The following is a 20074-nucleotide window of genomic DNA, read 5'->3' as shown; positions in this document are numbered from 1 at the left end:
TACAAGAAGAGGAAAGGTGTCCTGCAAATGTCATTTTATGAAAATTATATTTTTCCCTAACATTTTTCATCATATTTAAATAAACAAACAGCAGCTATTTTTTGCCCCCTCCCTGTCCATGACTGCACCACCAGCTTTTTCCTATCCACCAACACTGATCCTCTGCTGCCCCCTGCCCCTCTATCGGCTCTCCTGCACCCTCTACTTACCCGCTAGTTAGCTGGTCACTGCAAAAGCCCACTCGAGTAATGGGTTTTCCTTTAATACATGTACAAAGAAACTAGCATGGTGGTCGAAATACAAGCAGAGGAAAGGTGTCCTGCTAATGTCATTCTATGAAAATTGTCTTTTCTCCTAATATTGTTCATCTTTAAAAAAAAAAAAATTAGCAACGCAATTTTGCACCCCCCCCCCTTTTTCCCCACTCCGCGACTGCACCCTAGGTGACCATCTAATGGTAGAGCCAGCCCTGTCTGTAGATTGTTGTTCGTGCTGTATGTGGTGTGGAGGACACGGTCTGCTGAACACTGACATTTTTTCGTCACCTTATTTTGATGTCACATCACCTTCTGTTATTTGTGAAACACTTTCAGCTGTCCACTGGCCAGGATAAGGAACTATACAAGTGAACATTTACTGTTATTATTCCCAACCAGGCCCTTGTTGTGGTACTGTTGCGGTTTCTGTAACAGCTTTTTTCTTTTAACATGAGTGGGTTGTTAGCCCAAAGCAAAACCCCCAACCTGGAGGGCCATGGGTGCAACATTTTAGTCTGGCTTCTACCATGACAGAACTGTTCAGCTTGGTTAGACCTGTCAGGAGTACAAGGCTCCTGCCGACATAGCTGTGTGGATCGACAAGGCGCGCAACCGCCACACCACTACAAGGTAAGTTGCACTAACTGGTGGTGGAAACACTTATATCTGATGAAAAATATTGGTACTAAAAATGGATCTATGATAGGACCAAAGGAGATAGCCTAGTGGCCAAAGGGGCAGTGAACTAAGTGGTTCACATAAGCAGATACAGAGATACAGATGACAATGAACAAACATGTATTAATAATTTTGTCTAGTTAGCTAACAGTAAAGGCTAGATCATTGATAGTAATCTTCAATGGAATCTATCAACAGCTCTTGATACGAAATATAGGGGAAAGAGATAATTGGCTTCATCTTTCACATACTTGTAATCCATAGACAGCTGATTAAAAAAAATTATTTATGCATGTTTGTTCATTATCTCTGGGTTTTTTTTGGTTTGCTGAATTAATTCCCCACTTTATTGTATATGTTCAACGTTTTCTGCGCTAATGTCTACTTTCATTGCAATATTATCCCCCCACACACACACACAGGCTCAATCCCTGGATCTACATGAGTCAACAAGGGTGGACCTGACTGATCAATTGTCTACAATTGTGCCTTCTGCTTCTTCCATTTTCTTCACTGCCATTGTGTTGATGTGACCTCCATGACAGTCATGTGTGTGCAAAAAATGAACTATATGTTGATGATTCCACCACCACCATCTATTACCCCTGCCACTACTACAAATACAAATACCAGCTGCAGGTCTAAAGACAGCCAGAGAAGAAGAAAAGCTAGAAAAGGATATTTTGGTGGTGGTATTAATGAGTTGAAGTGACCACCTCTATGCTGATGGCATCCACTTTCTTAACAATAGTAGCTACACTAGCTGATACAACAATGAGACCATTACTGTTATTATGTCTGTGTTTATCTCTTTAGGAGCTTTTAGATAGCTTTTAAAGTAAAGTGCTACATAAATTAACTTTCTGGAGATGATACACACCACTAAGAATAAAGTACAAGGTTACAACAGACTAAGAGACAAATGAAACCACTGAATGCCCCACAACCTTTGCTAGACAAGGACAGTATGTTAGCAATAGGGGAAGTGGGTAACCAAGTGGTTAGAGTGCTGAATGGTTAGTTGCATTTTATGCCATGCTAGCAACTACAGCTATATCATGGCGACATAAAATAAACTTATTTAAAAAAGTTTAGGAGCAGGTTCCCCAAGTGATATAACCGCACAATCTTTATCAATTAAAAACCAACATAAGAAACAAAAATAATGTAAAAAAGTGAGTAAAGTGTAAAAAAAAGGGTTGTGGCCCAAAAGGCCACCAACAAATTAAAAAACCCCAAACTATCAGAGCATAAAACTTTAAATCTCATGATACAGCCCTATCCTTCTTAAAAAATGTGAAAATAACTGCCGGTGGGATGGACTTAAACAGGGAACACAAAGAGTCTGTTGTAAAAAATTGCTGGCAGAGACTCTGGAGGTCAGGGTTAGGGTTAGTAATTAAACCACACTAAAATTTTCTAGACACCACGGACAAACTGGTGATGATTCACCTCGTAAAAGGTGCGATTGCGTGGCAAAGGTGTGTCCTACATGTAGTCTTGTCATAACTACTGCATGAATTTTATGAAACTGGACCACAAGAGGGTGGTCAAAATCATTGGAAAGAAGAGCTTGGAGGGCAGAAAGGGAGTCTGAAATAATAACAAAATTGTGCTACTAAGAGCGGTAAACATGCTTCTAGACAAGCAAGATGGTATGAAGTTCTGCAGAGAAGATAGCACAGCTTTCTACAAGTCAGGCTACAGGGTCACCCTTTGGAACTTTAGAACCTCCACCTCAGAGCAGGGCGCAACAGACTTAAGCACTATCTTTATCAGAAGCTACAACTGCAGTAATCCACAATGTATTATAATAATTAATGAATAATAGTGATGTCTTTTTGCATAACTGGCTTCAGGAGACTGCTCTCTCTCTTTTTTTGGTCTTAATTCTTGGATCCACATCTTTTGATCTGTGCTTTTTCGTTGTGCATAATCACTCATCTGGATTGTTCTTTATCTGTTCCTACCTACACACCCCTTTCCCATCAAACTTCCCATCATTAACTATCTTGTTCCTTTATCTTGCCTTAACAGTTTCTACATGCAGTTTGCCAGTGAGAAGGTCACATAGTCAACACAGTGTGCTTTATCCTCCCTTTTCTGTTATCATGTAGATCCTAACAATTTAGGATGATGTGATCTGTGGACAAGATTATGAATGATGATGACCATTTGAAAGTCTTGAAAGTATTATATCCATGGATTTGCACTGCATCTCTTTCTCCAGCTTGTGAACTCAATATGGTTTTTCAAAAAGGCATTCTACAGGCAGTTCTAAGAGCAGAAAAAAAGAAAGGAGAAAAGAAAAGATCTCTACCTATTAGACCCATTCTATGACTGGAACTGTGGTGTGGAAAGAAGTCTTTGCAGCCTGGATTACTGTTCTTCAAATGGACTGGTCACACTGGAAGCAACTTCTGGCTACATAACTTTCATCCCATATGACATTCTATAGACACCAATTATCCATGTTACATTGTGTGTCCATGTGTGTGTCTTTTGTAAAGCACCATGAACTTGCCCATTGGGCCAGGATATGGCGCAATGTAAGTTCTCTTTTTTATCTCTCCTATGCAGATGCAGAGCAAACCATGAAGTATATCCTACAGGACTCCTTCATGAACAGACTACAACTAGAGTGCTACAATGATATAACCTCTGTTAATAATTGATTTTCTTTTTTTTTTTGGACATATTTATGTGTATTTGCTTGTCATCATCAGTCCTTACTCATGCCTGACAGAGTACTATGAACCAGAAAAAAAAATACAGTCATTTTAAGAATTCAAGTGTCTTTTTTTGTCACGTGTCAAGATTTCAAGTGTCCATCAACGGACATTCATCAAAACTATTGAACAATCTCTGAGCACCAGTCCCTGCAATATGTTTTTTCATGGTCTATGTGATCTATGAATAGAGAGAAATTATGCACTCACTTAATTACAAGTTTGCTAGCTGCTGATGAAGACAACTGAAACTGCACTAAAAACATTTCTAAAATGTTCAAATACTATGACTCACTCTGATCTTACGAAGAGAACTGACCATCCCAACATCTCCAATTTGACGATACACTCTGAGAGCTGTAACAAAATGATAGCAATATATAAGCTCAACAAAATCAAAATGTCTATGCAGACAACACCCTCAGACAGCTGTACCAATAATGTTGTATAAAAACAATAGCAAAATGCAACACTGACCTTACTACTATACCCATTCTTACAGATGTAACAACATTACAGCAGAACAATGATTTTGTTTTTGCATTCAAATAACATTCAGCCTAAAAGGATTTTATAAAATCAAATTCACCACCTCTACACCCCTAATGTATATGTGTGACACATGGACCCTGCAATAAAACTTTGTCTTGTCTAAAATAATTTAAAAATGAGAACTGTGAAAAGACAGAAATGAAAGTAACTATGTGTATATATGGAACAAGTTGGGAAAGAATTCCCTCTATTGTATCACAATTATGATGATTTCAGTGGAACTTTTGGTACTCCCCTAGCATACCCCACATTGTTTTCATTACACAGATGAAAGGAAGAATGGAGTATGCTAGCCAACATTTAAATTCCTTTGACATGATAGATTCCAACAAAGATTCTGATAAATAATAAAATTAGACAACAATGATGTGACCTCTGATAATAAAAATGCACCTTTTACAAGAAAATTAACAGATCTTATAAAGGAGGAATGACACATTCTAGAATATCTACTCCTTTTGTACACAATGCTGTAGTCACTAAGTTTTTATACATGAAACACAGTACTCATATTTTTTAAATGATTGTAATTAATTATGGAGAAAAACAGTCACAAAATAAGTATTTATATAAATTTTCAAGTATCTCTGTAGCAGTTTTCCATTTCAGTCATTGCAGACAGCTCCTTGATATCAAAATTTATATTACGTCTTATGTTTAGATCCACCAGTTTCTGTGGTGTGCACCCCACTGCAATCCCTATCACCACTAACCCTTGGAAGTTTGTTGTATGCAGCTGTTTAATTCTTTCATTGTCATACTGTTTACCTAGGAGATGATAATCATTGTCACGTCCTGACTCTTTCGAGATTTATGTACCACTCCCTTGACAAAATTTTACTGCATATCATCACTAGTTGTGCATCTCTTCCTGTTACAATGATGTCTTGAAACTGAAAGTGCAAAGGGATTGTAATTTTCTGGCTACAGAAACTTGAATCTTTTGAATCACTTCTTCTTCTTGTTTCTATTCGCCCCCAGTGGAACATAGGACTGCAACCACACCCTGCCATTGGTCCCGGTTCTGGGCATCCCTTTCCAGTTGGGACTATGTCATGCTAGCTGTTTCCGCCTCTCTGTGAACTGATCTCCTCCATGTCAGATGGGTCGGTAAGCTGGCTTCCGGAGGGTTTTCACCAGCACGTCAGCACCTTCTGAAGACGGACCTTCTCGTCCAGGATCTAGGTGTGCAGTTAATGTTCTGTAGCATTTTATTTTTTTACAGGGTGGGGTTGCTAGCCCCACCCCCAACCCTCATCCTTCATCCGGGTTTGGGACCGGCAGGTTACCCGAGTGGTTTCCAGGTGGAGTTCTTTTGAATCACACTGATTACCAATTGTTCTAAACAAAAACTGCCACAGTTGCTCATAAGTTTAAGAACATCCATCCTGTTTCTAATCTTCCCTTTTTGTCCAAGCTGCTAGAGTGTGCAATTTTTGACCAGATTAGTGAACACATCACTCACCACTATCTTCTACCTGTGTGTCAATCTGCCTATCACCCCCATCACAGAACCATCTAATTTCTAACCTCCTCTGTGCTACTGACAATGGTCTGGTTTTGGTGCTTGTTCTCCTTGACTTTTCTGGTACATTTAATATGCTTAATCATGACATTCTGATCGACTTGGTTCTGTTCTTAGCATTTAAGACAGCTTTTTCTTGGTTCCAGAATTATCTCCACGACAAATCTCAGACTGTCATTCCTGGTTCCCTTTCTTGCCAGCTTTTCTCAGTCTTCTATATCATTCCTCAGGGTTCTGTTCTGGGCCGTATTCTCTACACTTTTTACACCCAGCCCTGTCATTGTTCACGAAGCCGTAAGACCTCTACTATCTTGGCTTTGTAGAAGACAAGCAACTACATGCTACATGCCAGCTCTCCATAGACAGGAACTGATAGCCTTCTCTCCTACATCTGTCACTACTATTCTGACATCCAGAACTGGATGACTGAAAACAAACTCAAGCTGAAACTAACAAGACTGAAGTATTGATCACTGGCACTAGACAGTGCCTTTTCACTGTCTCATCTCCTAGTCTCTGCCTGTCTGGCACCACAATTCACTTACTGTTCGGCAGGCCTGACGAGAGGGGACAGGGGGGTCTGGTGTACCCGGGCCCGAGGCTGTCAAGGGGGCCCGGCCTTGGTCAGTGGATTTTGTTTTCTTCTTCTCCTTTTCTTTTTCTTTTAAAGAAAAGTCTAAGGACAGAACACCCGAGCATTACACATGCAGAAGTTGAGTTTGAGTGTAGATATTGAGATTCGAATTGTAAACATACATTATATACTGGGGAAATAATTTACAATTACAAGTAAAAGGGCCCGGAGAGGTCGTCTGTCCGGGGCCGGGCTGGCTCTCGGCGGCCCTGCTGTTCGGTATTAAGAGTCTTGGTGTCATTCTGGCCTCTACCCTTTCCATGCAGCCCTACATCTCTTTGGTCAAAACTTTTCATCATCTTTGATGCCTCTCCACTGTCCAAACCAATCAAAGTGCTAATGTCACTGTGAAGCTATAGTCTTTATTTTCTCATGCCTTTGCTTGCCTCCCTGTCACCAGGGAGCAGGAAGTTACAGTACAAAAACAAGAAAAAGCCCTTCTGTCCAGCAGATATAAAGTTACTCAAAACAGGCTGTATCTTCTCAAACTAATAAATGTTAGGGTAAAATTTTACTTTCAGTTGTGTCCCAGATGGTTGTTCAACATGATATCTCAAGGCCTTGTTCCCAAGTCAGATAAAAGTTTTTTTCCCAGAAATGGATCCTTGCTCACTAAATGAGTTCCCATATGAGAGAATGCAGCTCTTTACACCCTTTGTCCAGCTGTAAATAGGTTATGTTGGTTGGGCTGTAGGGACTATTTTTCTCTTTTTCTGAAGATCCAAAACATGGACTACCATGAACATCCAGCTTTGTGTCAGTATAATGAAAGTCAAAGTGGTTAGGAACACTGAGTGTAGGCAGACTGCTCCAAGAACACATGGTCTTGGACCTCTACAATCCCATGATGGTCACCTACCTAAGCAAAGGAACCAAATCTCCTGTGGTAATACAGTGTTCCCTCGTTTATCGCGGGGGATAGGTTCCAAGACCAGCCGCGATAAACGAATTTCCTTGAATTAGAGACATACATGCAATAATAATATATACATGTAAAACAATATCATGTTAGTGTAAAGTAATATATTAATCATGGTATTAATAAAGTACAATAACACTTAAGTGTAAAAAAATTATAACTGTACTCGAAAAGAAACCCAAAAAACTGATGCAAACTGGCTGCAAGACGGGAGATACCAATCATGGCTCGTCGCTTACGCATAGCAATGGATTTCTCATACACAATTATTTCTTTCATCTGACTATCTACAAAATTACCATGATATTTTAATAGAAATACTAATCTAGCTACATTCTTCGTCTTTTTCCTGTTGAAATATCTATGGTATTTTGTAGAACGATAATTCCCAGCGCGGAAGTATCGATCGATACTTCACTCAAAAAAACCGCGAAGTAGTGAATCCGCGATATATGAACCGCGAAGTAGCGAGGGAACACTGTATTGTGTCAGGATCAAAACACATCTGAACATCAGGCACTTTCCAGTGAAGCTGAAATAGACAATTGTGCTGGCAGATTCCTCAGCATTAGCCACAAAGGCCCACCTCTATCTTCCAAAATATAAAAAAGCATATAATTGCAGGTGCAAGTAGACAGTTTTGTTCCAGGTGGCATCAAGAACTCAAGAAGGGATTCCTGCTGAATTAATCCCTTCATGAATGGAAAATTCCAACCTCCCCCCCCCCCTTCCCCGATCATATTGTGACAAACTTTGGCATACATAGCCATCAGAGTTATGGAACTCTACCATCACATTCACTCTCTGTGGATTCACATCACAATCTCAAAACACTTGTTTATTGTTTTTAAAAAGTGGCAGCAAAATGTATCACTTCCATATTATCTAAAAATCATGGGATTTCTACCACTTGCTTTTTCAATGCCTGTTTTGCCGCCGGACGTTTCGGAGTCGGACGTTTTGTCGACCGGACGTTTAGCCAACAGACTTTTCGACGCATTATGTCAGAGAGAGAGAGAGAGCGCTTACTTACTTCTCAAAGAATGAAAGTAACTACTAGATTACACAATAATTCTTTATTTCAAACAAATTTTACACACAGACTTCACAGACAGTTCACTTTGATTGTCACAGATTATGCGCAACAGCATTGAGAAAAAACATTGATACAATGGCGAGAGAAATGTGTGAGATAACGGTTCACATGAGGAGGGATAGTGAGAGAGAGTTCACTGATACATTGATACAATGGCGAGAGAAATGTGTGAGCTAAGGGGCGTCACACACTTGACTTCGGCTAAAGGTCCCGCGTGAAATGCCGAAATGAAGTGCCCCGCGCCGAAACCTCCGTCGACGAAACATACGTTGGCTAAACGTCCGGTCGGCAAAACGTCCGGCTCCGAAACGTCCGGCGGCGAAAAGTCCGTGTACCGTATATCTCACTGCTAGTCTTTGTCGCGGGACCGTCCCCGACGTCACCGGACGCACGCACGCTCGGGCCCGCTCGAACAGCCGGCAACGAACGCACAACCTCTCGCTCTGCCAGAGACGGCTCGCAGCGTACCAGTCAAACCACAATTGAGCGCAGACCACAACAGCAATAACAGATACAAAATTCCCGGTACAAAACAGACTAATTTAATACATACTTGGAATAACACTAAAAAGAAGTGACAGGCGTCTCTAACGCCTACAAGAAATTAAAATAGCAAACAGGCAAAAGGTTAAGAATAAAACAATAGCCCTGTGCACAGGCTAGTCAGAGTAACCGTAAATACAACACACCACCCGCATGCACTGCGGTATGACAGGTCAGAAGTCCGTTCAAGGTGTCCCAAGGCGGCAGCCCGCCCTCTGGGCTTGCTTCCCGCTCTAACGACGTTCCTCTCTGTCCTCTCGTCCAGCCGGTCCCCCTTTTCTCCTCTTGTGGGCCGGCCACTGGCCGCGACAGCCCCTGCTCGAAGGTTCCTGCTCTAGGTACTCAGCCGAAGTCCTTTCCACACACTGGTGCAGCAGGGTCGCAGGTTCATGCGCCGTCGAGATGATGAGGGTGCAGGGCGGACGCTCGACAGGATGACGGACAGTAGCACGAACAAAGGATGTGAAGACACGGCGACACGAAGGGAGAGCGAAAAATAACAACAGGAGGAAGAGTGAAGAACGAAAAATAAGCCTGTAGATAAAACAATTCTTACAATCAACAGGCGTGTCCCGAAACAGCTCAATTTCTAAAACAATATTTTCACACAGATACATATATATCTGACCATCGGACTTGTCACAAGATTCGCTCAAATTCTAATGTTGTTCTTATAGAAATCCATACAGCGGGAAATGGGTGCGCGCTACAAGCGTCGCGACCCGGCAATCACGAATGCTAACCTAACAAGGTACAAGTCTTGCATGCAAGCATCTGAATATGGCTTTGAACATAAAAAGATTCTCTCACTTGCACTTCCGACCCCCCCCCCCCCCAAAGGCCCCTACGGGCTAGAATGGTGTGGAACCCGAAAGAATGTATCTCTACTCACCCAAAACGGCTTGTGGCAGATCGATCGACGCAAAAATGAAAAACTCTGGCTGTCAGGGCCACGGTCTAGCACCGTTAGTGGATGACGACTGCTCATGACGTCAAAGAAGGAAAAAGAAAATTGATGCGTCAAAGAAACCGTGCGCGCGCGCGCTAAGACGGAAGATGAACAGAATGAAGAAAATAAGGGGGGTGGGGCGGCAAAAGCGTGAAGAAAACCCCCAATGACAGGCCAGCACAGTACGGGAGGCATACAAAGATGACAGCAACAATCGCTGACACGCGACAGTCTTCATTTTGTATTTTTATCTTTTCATAATACTTACTTTAGCTGCAACAATGTTAACATTAATGCAGCGGTTCTCAACCTTTTACTTGTGACGCCCCCCTGACAAACAAAGGTACGTCCGCTCGCCCCCCTTAGCCAGCAATGTAAGCTAATTTTACTAATACCGGTATAAGAAACTTTAAAAAAATGACCACCATCGCGCCCCCCTTGTAAGCCCCACAGGTTGAGAACCGCTGCATTAATGTTTATTTTGTTGCATATTTAGCAACATACTGTCAAAATTTTACAACAGTTCCCATAGCACAAGTGGGAATCTTTTTAACCCTGAACCCAGTTTACAGTCTATGGGTTCAGGGCAAAGTTATAGTGTGGCTAAGCTCAAATAACAAAAGTGGATTAAATTTTAATTGTACATCACATGAATGCAATGTTATAATAATAAACCTGTGATTTATATAGCCCAGTGGTTCTCAACCTTTTACTTGTGACGACCCCCCTGACGAACACCAGTACGTCCGCGACCCCCCTTAGCCAGCTAGGTCGGTGGAGGAGAGGGGTGGGAGCCTTAGCTAACCTCGAACGCCGCGTCGAGGAAATCAATGCAATTCAATAACGGAAGAACAAAGTTCGTATCTGCAAGAAGTATAACTGTTAATGAAATTTAACTAAAGCAAATTCTGCGGTGCTAATAAATATTATTTTATTGGACACTCACTTTGATTAATGAGAAGGTTGAGCCTGCTTGCTGTTGCATAGAGAAGCGAACCTGTGTGCGATGTTCGTACCCACTGCTATTCGCAGCTCAGCCTCTGCGTCCACACGATTTCTGTATTTCGACTTCAGTGCTGCCAATGCTGAAAATCCTTGCTCACACATATATGAAGTTGAAAATGGCAGCAGAACTTTCATTGCTTTCTCAGAAAGCACCGTTGATGCTAATCCAGAATGTTGGCACTGGTGTTGTTTGGAAGACCATTTTCAGGGATTGGTCACTCGAAAGGTCGATGAGCTTCTCTTCTTCCGTGGACAACCCGCTTGTGCTAGGATCAGCCAGAAATGGATTACGAATCCAATCGTATTTAGTCACATCAATTTCAGCGAAATAATGCTGAAACCTTTCTTGCAGTCCGTTTAGATGGGCAATAATTACATTCTTCACCTGATCAAGATTTAAGTTGTCAGCCTTGCACTTACACAAGCACGGAAACATATCAAAAATATTTTCTTGGCGTATCTTTTGCGTCCACAACGAAATTTTTCAGACGAAAGCATTCATCTTGTCAGTTGTTTGTAATATGGTGGTGTCTTTCCCTTGCTTAGAAGTATTCACAACGTTCAGTTTCTCAAATATGTCCGATAAATATGCCATTAGCAGCAGTCATCGGTCGTTCTTCAGCCCCCACCCCGCACTGTGTGGTCATGGCCTTCTGTCAGGGACCTAGAGTACTAGGACTGAGCACGTGCGAGGGCGAAAGGGTGTGAATGATGGACGTTTCCTAAATGCCTGCATTTTAGATGTTTAAAAACAAGAGAAAGAGGTGTGACTGGAGAGGGAGAGGGGAGTCAGCGATGAGAGATTGGGGGAGAGAGAGGGCAAAAGGCGAGAGGAGGGAGATTGGAAGCTTAATTGTTGAGAGGGGGATTGTTTCGAGTTTTGGAAGTGAGAAGTCACTGCATGCAGAGAATAGGGAGAAGAGATGTGGAGTTTGAGCCCCCTTTCCACTCGGTTACACAATGTAAACTAATTTCACTAATACCGGTATAAGAAACTTTTTAAAAAGGACCACCTTCGCGACCCCCTTGTAGGCACGTCGCGACCCCCCAGGGGGTCGCGCCCCACAGGTTGAGAACCGCTGATATAGCCCATAATCATATTCATGAAGAAGCATGCTTTCAGCACTTCAGTAGGAGACCTGTAGAAAATATGAAGGATGAAAGGAGCAACAACTATACAAATAAGTAATAAAAGACAAAGACAACACAAAGAGGAATCAGGGAACAAATAATAAAGATGGAAATTTTCCTAAATCTTCAGAGGAAGACAAATGATGATGATGATGATGTAGTTTTGTAGCGCGCTAGTATCCGCATCACAAAGATGCGCTCAATGCGCGGTGATCCCAGCAGCCACCAAACTGCAGGTCAAATGATAACTTCAAATAAGTTTAAACAAGTGAGTCTTAAGATTTTTCTTGAAAGATGCAATACTATCAGACTCCTTGGTCGAGAGGGGAAGCGAGTTCCACAAAAGCGGGGCTGCATTAGAGAAGGATCTGAAACCCGCAGTCTTCTTGTTAGCATTCCCTGACTGAACACTGAACAAACAGGCAAACTAGTCAGTTGAGTATAATCACAACTTTCAACAACTATGTTGATTGGTGTAAGGATTGATACTAGTGGAACAGATGTGTTTTTAGTGCTGGTTTAAAGGATTTTATCCTGGGTAGATGGCAGATATGGAAGAGAAGAGACATCCAACATTAGATTTACTAAATAATGTTTCATAAGCATTAAGAAAGCATAAAATTACTGATATTAGATAAGTCTGTAATTGGTAGCAGCCAAAGATGCTGACCTCCCCTTGCCTGACATCATCCCTGGCCCAAGTGCAAGGCATATTTTCATAAGCTGTGTTTTTGATAATTGCACAAAGATGGGAACAGTTTTTGCAGCTTTTTTTTTTGTGTGACCAAGACTGGTTTTGCAACACTAAAATTTCCTGAAAAACCATTAAATAGTCAAAGAGCAAAGACAAAGCAATGCTGCTTGCTCAATCCATGCCAACATAAATATTGGTTCAGGCAGCATTATATGCACTAAAATATTATCAGACATTAGTGCAAAATGCAATTATAAGCTTTATTATTTGCACCTGCATGCTCATTTTATTCAAAAGAACAAATTTCCTGACAAACTGTTTGCAAATGATGAATATGTATTAATAAAAGTGAAATACTTCAAATCTAAGATTAAGTCTTCTTTTTCACTATCTAGACTACATCTGCCCATTTGGCTTAGTAGCCAATTCTCATTCCACATCCCTCACACTGTCCTTTGCTGGCCAACAAACTTTTTCTGGTCCCTCTGAACATGAGCAAGCATAATGTGTGTCTGTAATTTACTTTGTGTATGAGTTTTTGTTGTAGAAGTGAACGTGTCTCATATTTGCGAATATGGGTGAATGGTTGTTGATGATTTAGTCTATGTATGATTTATGTAAAGCATTCTGAGCAAATTGTTTGCAAGGAGCTATATAAATCCTCATTATTATTATTACTCTCCCCTTGCAGCTCTGTTAGCCTGTGGTTTCAAGTGGCTACTTAAAAATCCCTTTTAAAAATTATTTTTCAAGTGTGCTCCAGAACACTAACCTGTTTTCATGGAATCAGTGCGCTTCATATAAACTTAAAATATTGCCAAAAAGTATCCCCTCTGCATCACTTATGCAACAAATCTAAAAACATTTTAAGTAAAAGTCAACTCAACAACATTCACACAAATAACCCTTAATGCACAAGAGAAGGACTGACCAAAGTCCAGATCCAAATCACAGAGAGCAGACTTTCCTAACATCTGCCACATGCTTGGGTTGTTCAACTGAAGGCTGTAAATCCAGGCATCTTGAAACCTGGCAAGAAAAATCTACATTACAAAAACACGCTCTCTTTGTAATCTTTGTTCTTGTGATTTTATGTCTAGCAAGGATTACAAATGCTAAATCATCAAATCATATTATCATTAGTAACCTTATTAGGGTAATAATGAAAGATAATGTTAAACAAAATCCTACATAACAATACTGCAGCCTGTGGTCAGAAACTGAAATTTGATAAAAAAAAAAATTGCAAACGGCAACCAGTAATGTACTGGATGCAAAGCCTTGATGGACCACACCTGCTTCCAGTCTTAAAAATGGATGTATAGCAAGTATTCAAATATTGAACTGAATATGAGAATGAGGCTGCGCCTAACTGCCATGACAGCTCTCATGCTTCATAATTGTTTCTTCCCATACTTGTTTGTAATTTCTATAGATATGCAGTTTGCGCCTGTGTGTGTTTATCATTGACTGAGCTCTAGTTTCAGCTGTTTTTGTGACTGACTGTACAAATCATGCATACCTTTATTTTTCAACAATTCTTCAGTGCGTTGCCAGTGTCAGCCATTACTTTTTCAACTTCTGTGTTCCTTATGTACGGAAACAACATTAACTGCTCATTGCAGTATTTTGTTAGCATGCAGTTATTTTAATGAAGACTGATTTTGTTGTACACAACAAGTATTATTCTGGTTTCACTGTATCCTTCTCTAACTCCGTTGTTCTTGTTCCCAGATCTACTGTTGGATCTAGAACTACAGATTTTGCATTTGCTATATGATCATGTAGATAATTTGCAGATAGACAAGAACTATTTTCAGTTATATATTGATCAGCTTTCATTCCAGATTATTACTGACTGTGGATCTGAACTATGACTTTTAGATCTGTACCTCTTGCACGTTCTATCTCTGAAAGCTGACAAGCGATTGAACGCCTTGGCACTATTTTATCGCTGTATTTAAACTGCTTCTTTTCAGATGGTGTGAACTCATTTTAGTTTTCAAATAGGCATTCTGCAGGCAACCCAATGAGCAGCCCTCCCCCCCTCCCAGTAAAAAAACAAAACAACTCTATCATTCTATGACTGGACTTACCGTGTTGACAGGAATATTTGTAGCCTGGATCACAGATTTCAAATGATTTGAGCATGCGGAAGCAGCTTCTTGCTGTGTATAATTCACATTATTTGGCATTCTCCAGACAAAAATGTTGCATGATATGTTGCCTGTGTGTTTTTTAATGTAAAATGCCATGAGCGGTCCATAAGACAGGATATGGTGCTATGCAAATTCACTATATTATTATTAATATAACTTGTCAGCCATTTAGCTAATAAGCAGTGTTATATAATTAGTGGACTGTTTCAATATTTTGTTGATTTACTCACCTTCTCAGCTTAATGCATTGTTCTGCTGCAAGCCGTATCTGTCAAGAATTATGGAAAAATTAAAAGTATTCACCAGAAAAACTGTATTGCATACATGGCCAAGCAAAAGGTAATGATTTTTGCATAAACTGAATACGCAGAAAATGTTAACACTCTGAGCCTCTGTTGTTGACTGTTCTACCGGTGAGTGACCTACTTTAGGTATTTGACCCTGGTGTAGTCTAGTCTAGTGTAAGGACTGTGACCTCTGGCTTTGTGGGGAGAGCATGGTTGTAAGGAGCAAGGGAGACAAAGAAGATAAGCAAGGAGCTGAAGAAAGGATTAGTCAGAGAGCAGATCAGTTTGGAAGCAGTCAACTACAAGAGGCCAAGTGAAATAAAGTATTTACATACAGTTAGTCCCCTACTTACAAACATTCAAGTTAGGAACTTTGGTGCACGCAAACAAAGTTGTCCTCAAGCTCAAAAGTAATTCATAAGGATTACCTTCAAATTTAAAGTTAGTGTGTAAGAATAGTTTGCATGTCCGCTGAGTGGCAGCAGCAGGAGGGAGCATGGGTACATGTATCCTAAACAATAGCTCTATCTCTCACTGAACCCATGCAGTCTGATTCTAATACATGTTGTGGGCTCTCCAGAAAATGTGATTTTTTGATTGTTTTCGAAAGTTTTTTGCCCTTAATAAGCATTCTAACATGTTGGATGTTAAGTGCAAAAGCAGTGGTAATGCAGCTAAGAAACGCCAGGCCATCACACTTGAAACTAAACTGAACATCATAAAAAGAGTGGAGCAAGGTAAGAAGATGGCAGTACAATTCTCAATAACAAGGACAAGAGCATGGAACATGACAAGTTCAGTGCCTGTACTGTAATTATAAACGATTATAAACTTTTCTACATGTACTTGAATATTGTTCAAGCACATTGAAAACAAATGAAAACTATTGTTGTTTACATCAGTACATCTAAAAGTAGAGCTGGTTGTACTGTAATCACAACAAAAGTCTATTCCAGTACTGACTTACGAACAAACATACATACAAACAGCCTCCTGAAAAGGAAAGAAGACTTTTTTTAATCATAAAAAATAAACTAAACATAACAGGAAGAAAAATCAAAACTTTTCAGCTAAGTTATGAGAAAATGGATCAACCTCAAGAGTTTCGTGCATATATACAAGAGAAGACTAGCATGAGTTAAGGAAACATGCTCTCTTTAAATAAAATTTCAAGAATTAAGTGAGGAACAGTATATTAATACCATATTTGGTGGTAACTCTTGCACATTCTCATTAAAAACATATGTGTGTGTGTCAAGAAGCTGGGTAGCAAGCTTTCCACTCTGTGTCTGCAGAGTAACCTCTCCATTGTAGAGCAGCACTGGGACCTGTCCATAAGGAAGTTTCCAGTGGCCAACCAAGATTACCTGAGCACCTGTCAGCAATACAAAGACCAAAGTTGACAAAGTGCGTAGGTATTTATGATCAAAAGCACAGAACTTTGCACACAGTTCTAATAAAATGAAATCCTCTTAAGGATGTCCATGTCTTCATAACTAAATTTTAAATGCTAAAAAAGATATCAATATTGTGTAAACAATAAACATAATAATAGTAAGCGATCCAAAATGACACAAGCACACAAGTATAGTATCTGTCTCTTTATTATCTATTTCTTAATGCCGGCAATGTAATCTTTCTGCATTTATCTGTAGCACTCTAGTAGTGTACTAAGTTATGTCTTTGTTGTAGAGCAGGGGTGTCAAACACCCGGCCCGCGGGCCAGATCCGGCCCGCCAGGAAATTTTCCCTGGCCCGCTAATGAATTTTAGTAAATCATTGTTAATGGCCCGGCGACAAGTAGAAGGCAAACAACAGAAAAGTTTCCGTCAAGGACAGCAAGAGATGGGATGAGTTTAGTGAAGTTTGTACAGACCACCAACAGTGCACTGGTCAAGTTACCACCGCTCCTGTTGATGACCTGAGGGGATGGTGAAGGCGGGGCCCATAAATCTGACCTTTGACACGCGACACCCTGGCCTGAACACGGGCCGTGGGTCGAAGATTTTTAGTACCTGTTAACTTCCCTGAATCGGTCCGAGATCAAAGGGTGACTAGGGTCAACCCACGTGTATGATGAAGCAGGTCATCCTCAGACTGGTAGAAACTCATCACTGTCTGACTCTAAGTTGTGAGAAGCAAACTTGTGGAGATCAAGTTGGTGGGAGTATAGCTTCTCCAAGAACTTATATATATATATATCTACCATCTGGAATTACATGTGGGAACTGTGCATGATACGTGTGAACTGTGAATTACACACGTGGACTGTGGATGATAAGTGCCAACTGTGGAATACTGACTGTCCACTTCCTGCGTCGTCAAGAGTAAATGACTGCCGCCAGAGAGATAAGTATCCGAGTATAAACAGCAAGCCACGGTGTAGAAATAATTGCTGCCTGTGTATTGATGATGTGTCTTTTTTGCCTAATTATATCTTCTTTTACATACATATACTGATGCAATAACATCACATCTCATAGCAAATAGTACTGAGCAGAGCAGAGCACGCGATTGTTTATTAGAATTAATTGAAAGCTGTGTGTAGTGTGCGAACTTAACGCTAGTCGTAAGTACTGGTGCGCCATCTGTCGGGGAACAAAGGCAGATGATCAGAGCTAAGCACGTGTTGTGACTTTTCTAAAGACTTTTACTTACTGTTAATTTACTTAGTAAAGATCGAGAACATTACACTGTGTAGTGAAGGGATTTTTGTAATTTCAATACCAATCAAATTTCAAATTAAAGCTAGCCGTTAAAATGAGAAAAGTTGATTTTGAAAACAGTCTTTCAAAGCCAATGGGAGGCTAACTACATGTTTACTAATATCAGCGGTAAACCAGTGTGTCTACTTTGTGGATACAATAGCTGTGACCACAGAATATAATCTGAGACGGCATTACGAGACTAAACATCAGGACAAGTTGAAAAGCCTGAATGCAGAACAGAAGCTAAAGAAAGTGTAATGAGTGACTGAAGGCAAAGTACGACTCTGTGGGGCTGCACAGTTCACTCATTCCCTCCCACAAACAATGCCCCAGCTTCGTCTACATGCGGCTCGAATCTTGAGCATGTTTGGCAGTACATATTTGTGTGAGCAACTTTTCTCTGTGATGAAGATCAACAAACATCACACAGGAGTCGTCTTACTGATGTACACTTGCAGTCCATCCTGAGAATCTCCACAACACAGAAACTTACTCCAAACATAAACAAACTTGTTGTCAAGAAAAGATGTGAAACGTCCACTTCTGACAAAATAAATTAAAAAGAAAAACTGCTAAGCCTTGGTTTGTATGATTTTCTTTACACAAAATTAATAACAAAAAGTCAATTTTTTTGTGTTCAATAAAAAGTTATCGGACTTAAATAATAACCTTCGGCCCGCCACCTTGTGTGTGATGTGAGATTTGGCCCGCTGGTCAATTGAGTTTGACACCCCTGTTGTAGAGGGTAGGGGTCGAACAACTCCCAGGACTGTCCCTTTCTCAAGAAAAAGACAATAGCCAGCCTTGAACTGCCCTCTTGCAGCTACTGGCGACTGGACCTATTGTTACACCAGAAGTTACAAAGTTGCCTGAGGCACTTGGGGAGACCATGACCAGACAGGACGGGGTGGGGGTGACCATGGGGGCTGAGAAAGGTCATGACGAGACCGTGGGAAAAGGAGGTGGATGATTCTGGAACATTCGACGGGAATAGAATAAGTAGTGTAGCTTTACAGTTGAGGGAGGTTTTTTGATTTGGAAGTGAGAGTGGAGAGACGGCATAAAATCTACAGTTGTTCAGCAATTTCGATCCTTGTTGTATTCTTGTACTACCCCTACATAACCATCAGGAACTGATGTTTTGGTTACATATCTATTAATCAATATAAGTTGTAGTTTCAGAGAAAAATTTTATGCTGCAGCCTTTTCCACTTATTGATTTTTTTCTTTTCATGTAACAAAAGCTTTGTTCAAGCATGTCAATGATTTTCTAGTTATTCCATGAACTAATATCCCTGGACTGCTGGCAGACAATTTTTTCCAGTTAACTTCTAAAACGAGGCATTAGACGACATAACTTCCGATTTATTCACATTTCAGATTAACTACTAAAACGAGGCATTAGATGACATAGCTTCCGGTTTATTCACATTCTTTGTTGCGGCTTGCCGAAACTCACAGCGGATCACTTCACAAGAGGCCAAGAGTGAGTCTCAGCATACAGACATCAGTCCATAAATACATGTCCATGGTTATTCCCTGTCTAGTATCATCTCATTCATGCAGTTCTAAAAAGTGTAGGTCAGACACAAAGTGCATTCACTCACAAATACCTTGTTTACAAATTACCTAAAACACAAATTCCAATCTTTAAACTCTATGACAGTTTTTTTTTGGAAAAATCTAATTTATATACAATATATTTGGGAGATCTCTGTTATAAAGAACAGTAAAATTATTTTGAAAATATTTGACTTTACAGAAAAGCAGAGCTGTGCCATTAAATATTTCATAAACTCATACCACTTATAGTCTCTTCACAGTACAGGTAGGTGGAGATCTTATCCTTGTCATAGGCGATGAATACTCCCTAGATGGGAAAAAGGAATTACTGAGTGTTCAAATGAAGATTTTTGAAACAGTATTTATGTTTTCATAAATACAAATGTGAACCACACACATACATGCTCATGTGAACACGTAGGTTTTCACAAGTACACATTTTCATAATGTGCAGCCATTTACAGTTTAATGCACTTGAATCTGTTTTCTTACATATTGTGAATCTACTTCAGACGCCTGCCCCTTGGGGTAGGACATAATTCAAAAACAGCAGGGAGGGTCTGGTGCAAAGCTTTACATTAGAGCAGTGGTTCTTAACCTTGTTTGAGGTACTGAACCCACAAGTTTCATATGCACATTCACCGA

General features: G+C 40.4%; 1 protein-coding gene across 2 annotated transcripts in view; it reads right to left on the bottom strand.

The window, feature by feature from the left end:
* The window catches only part of LOC112560835 (WD repeat-containing protein 19-like), a gene marked incomplete at its 5' end in the record, with an annotated part of 91437 nt that overhangs the window by 33063 nt on the left and 38300 nt on the right, over nucleotides 1-20074 (bottom strand). For both annotated transcript variants that reach the window (XM_025232905.1, XM_025232906.1), the window contains 5 exon segments: nucleotides 3960-4021; nucleotides 13644-13741; nucleotides 15102-15139; nucleotides 16361-16533; nucleotides 19670-19736. In XM_025232905.1, the coding sequence (XP_025088690.1) occupies nucleotides 3960-4021; nucleotides 13644-13741; nucleotides 15102-15139; nucleotides 16361-16533; nucleotides 19670-19736 (438 nt within the window).

Source organism: Pomacea canaliculata, linkage group LG3, assembly GCF_003073045.1.
Source record: "Pomacea canaliculata isolate SZHN2017 linkage group LG3, ASM307304v1, whole genome shotgun sequence".
Classification (NCBI taxonomy): domain Eukaryota; kingdom Metazoa; phylum Mollusca; class Gastropoda; order Architaenioglossa; family Ampullariidae; genus Pomacea; species Pomacea canaliculata.
Note: the sequence above shows the minus strand (reverse complement) of the source record. Positions and strands in the feature narration are given on the sequence as shown.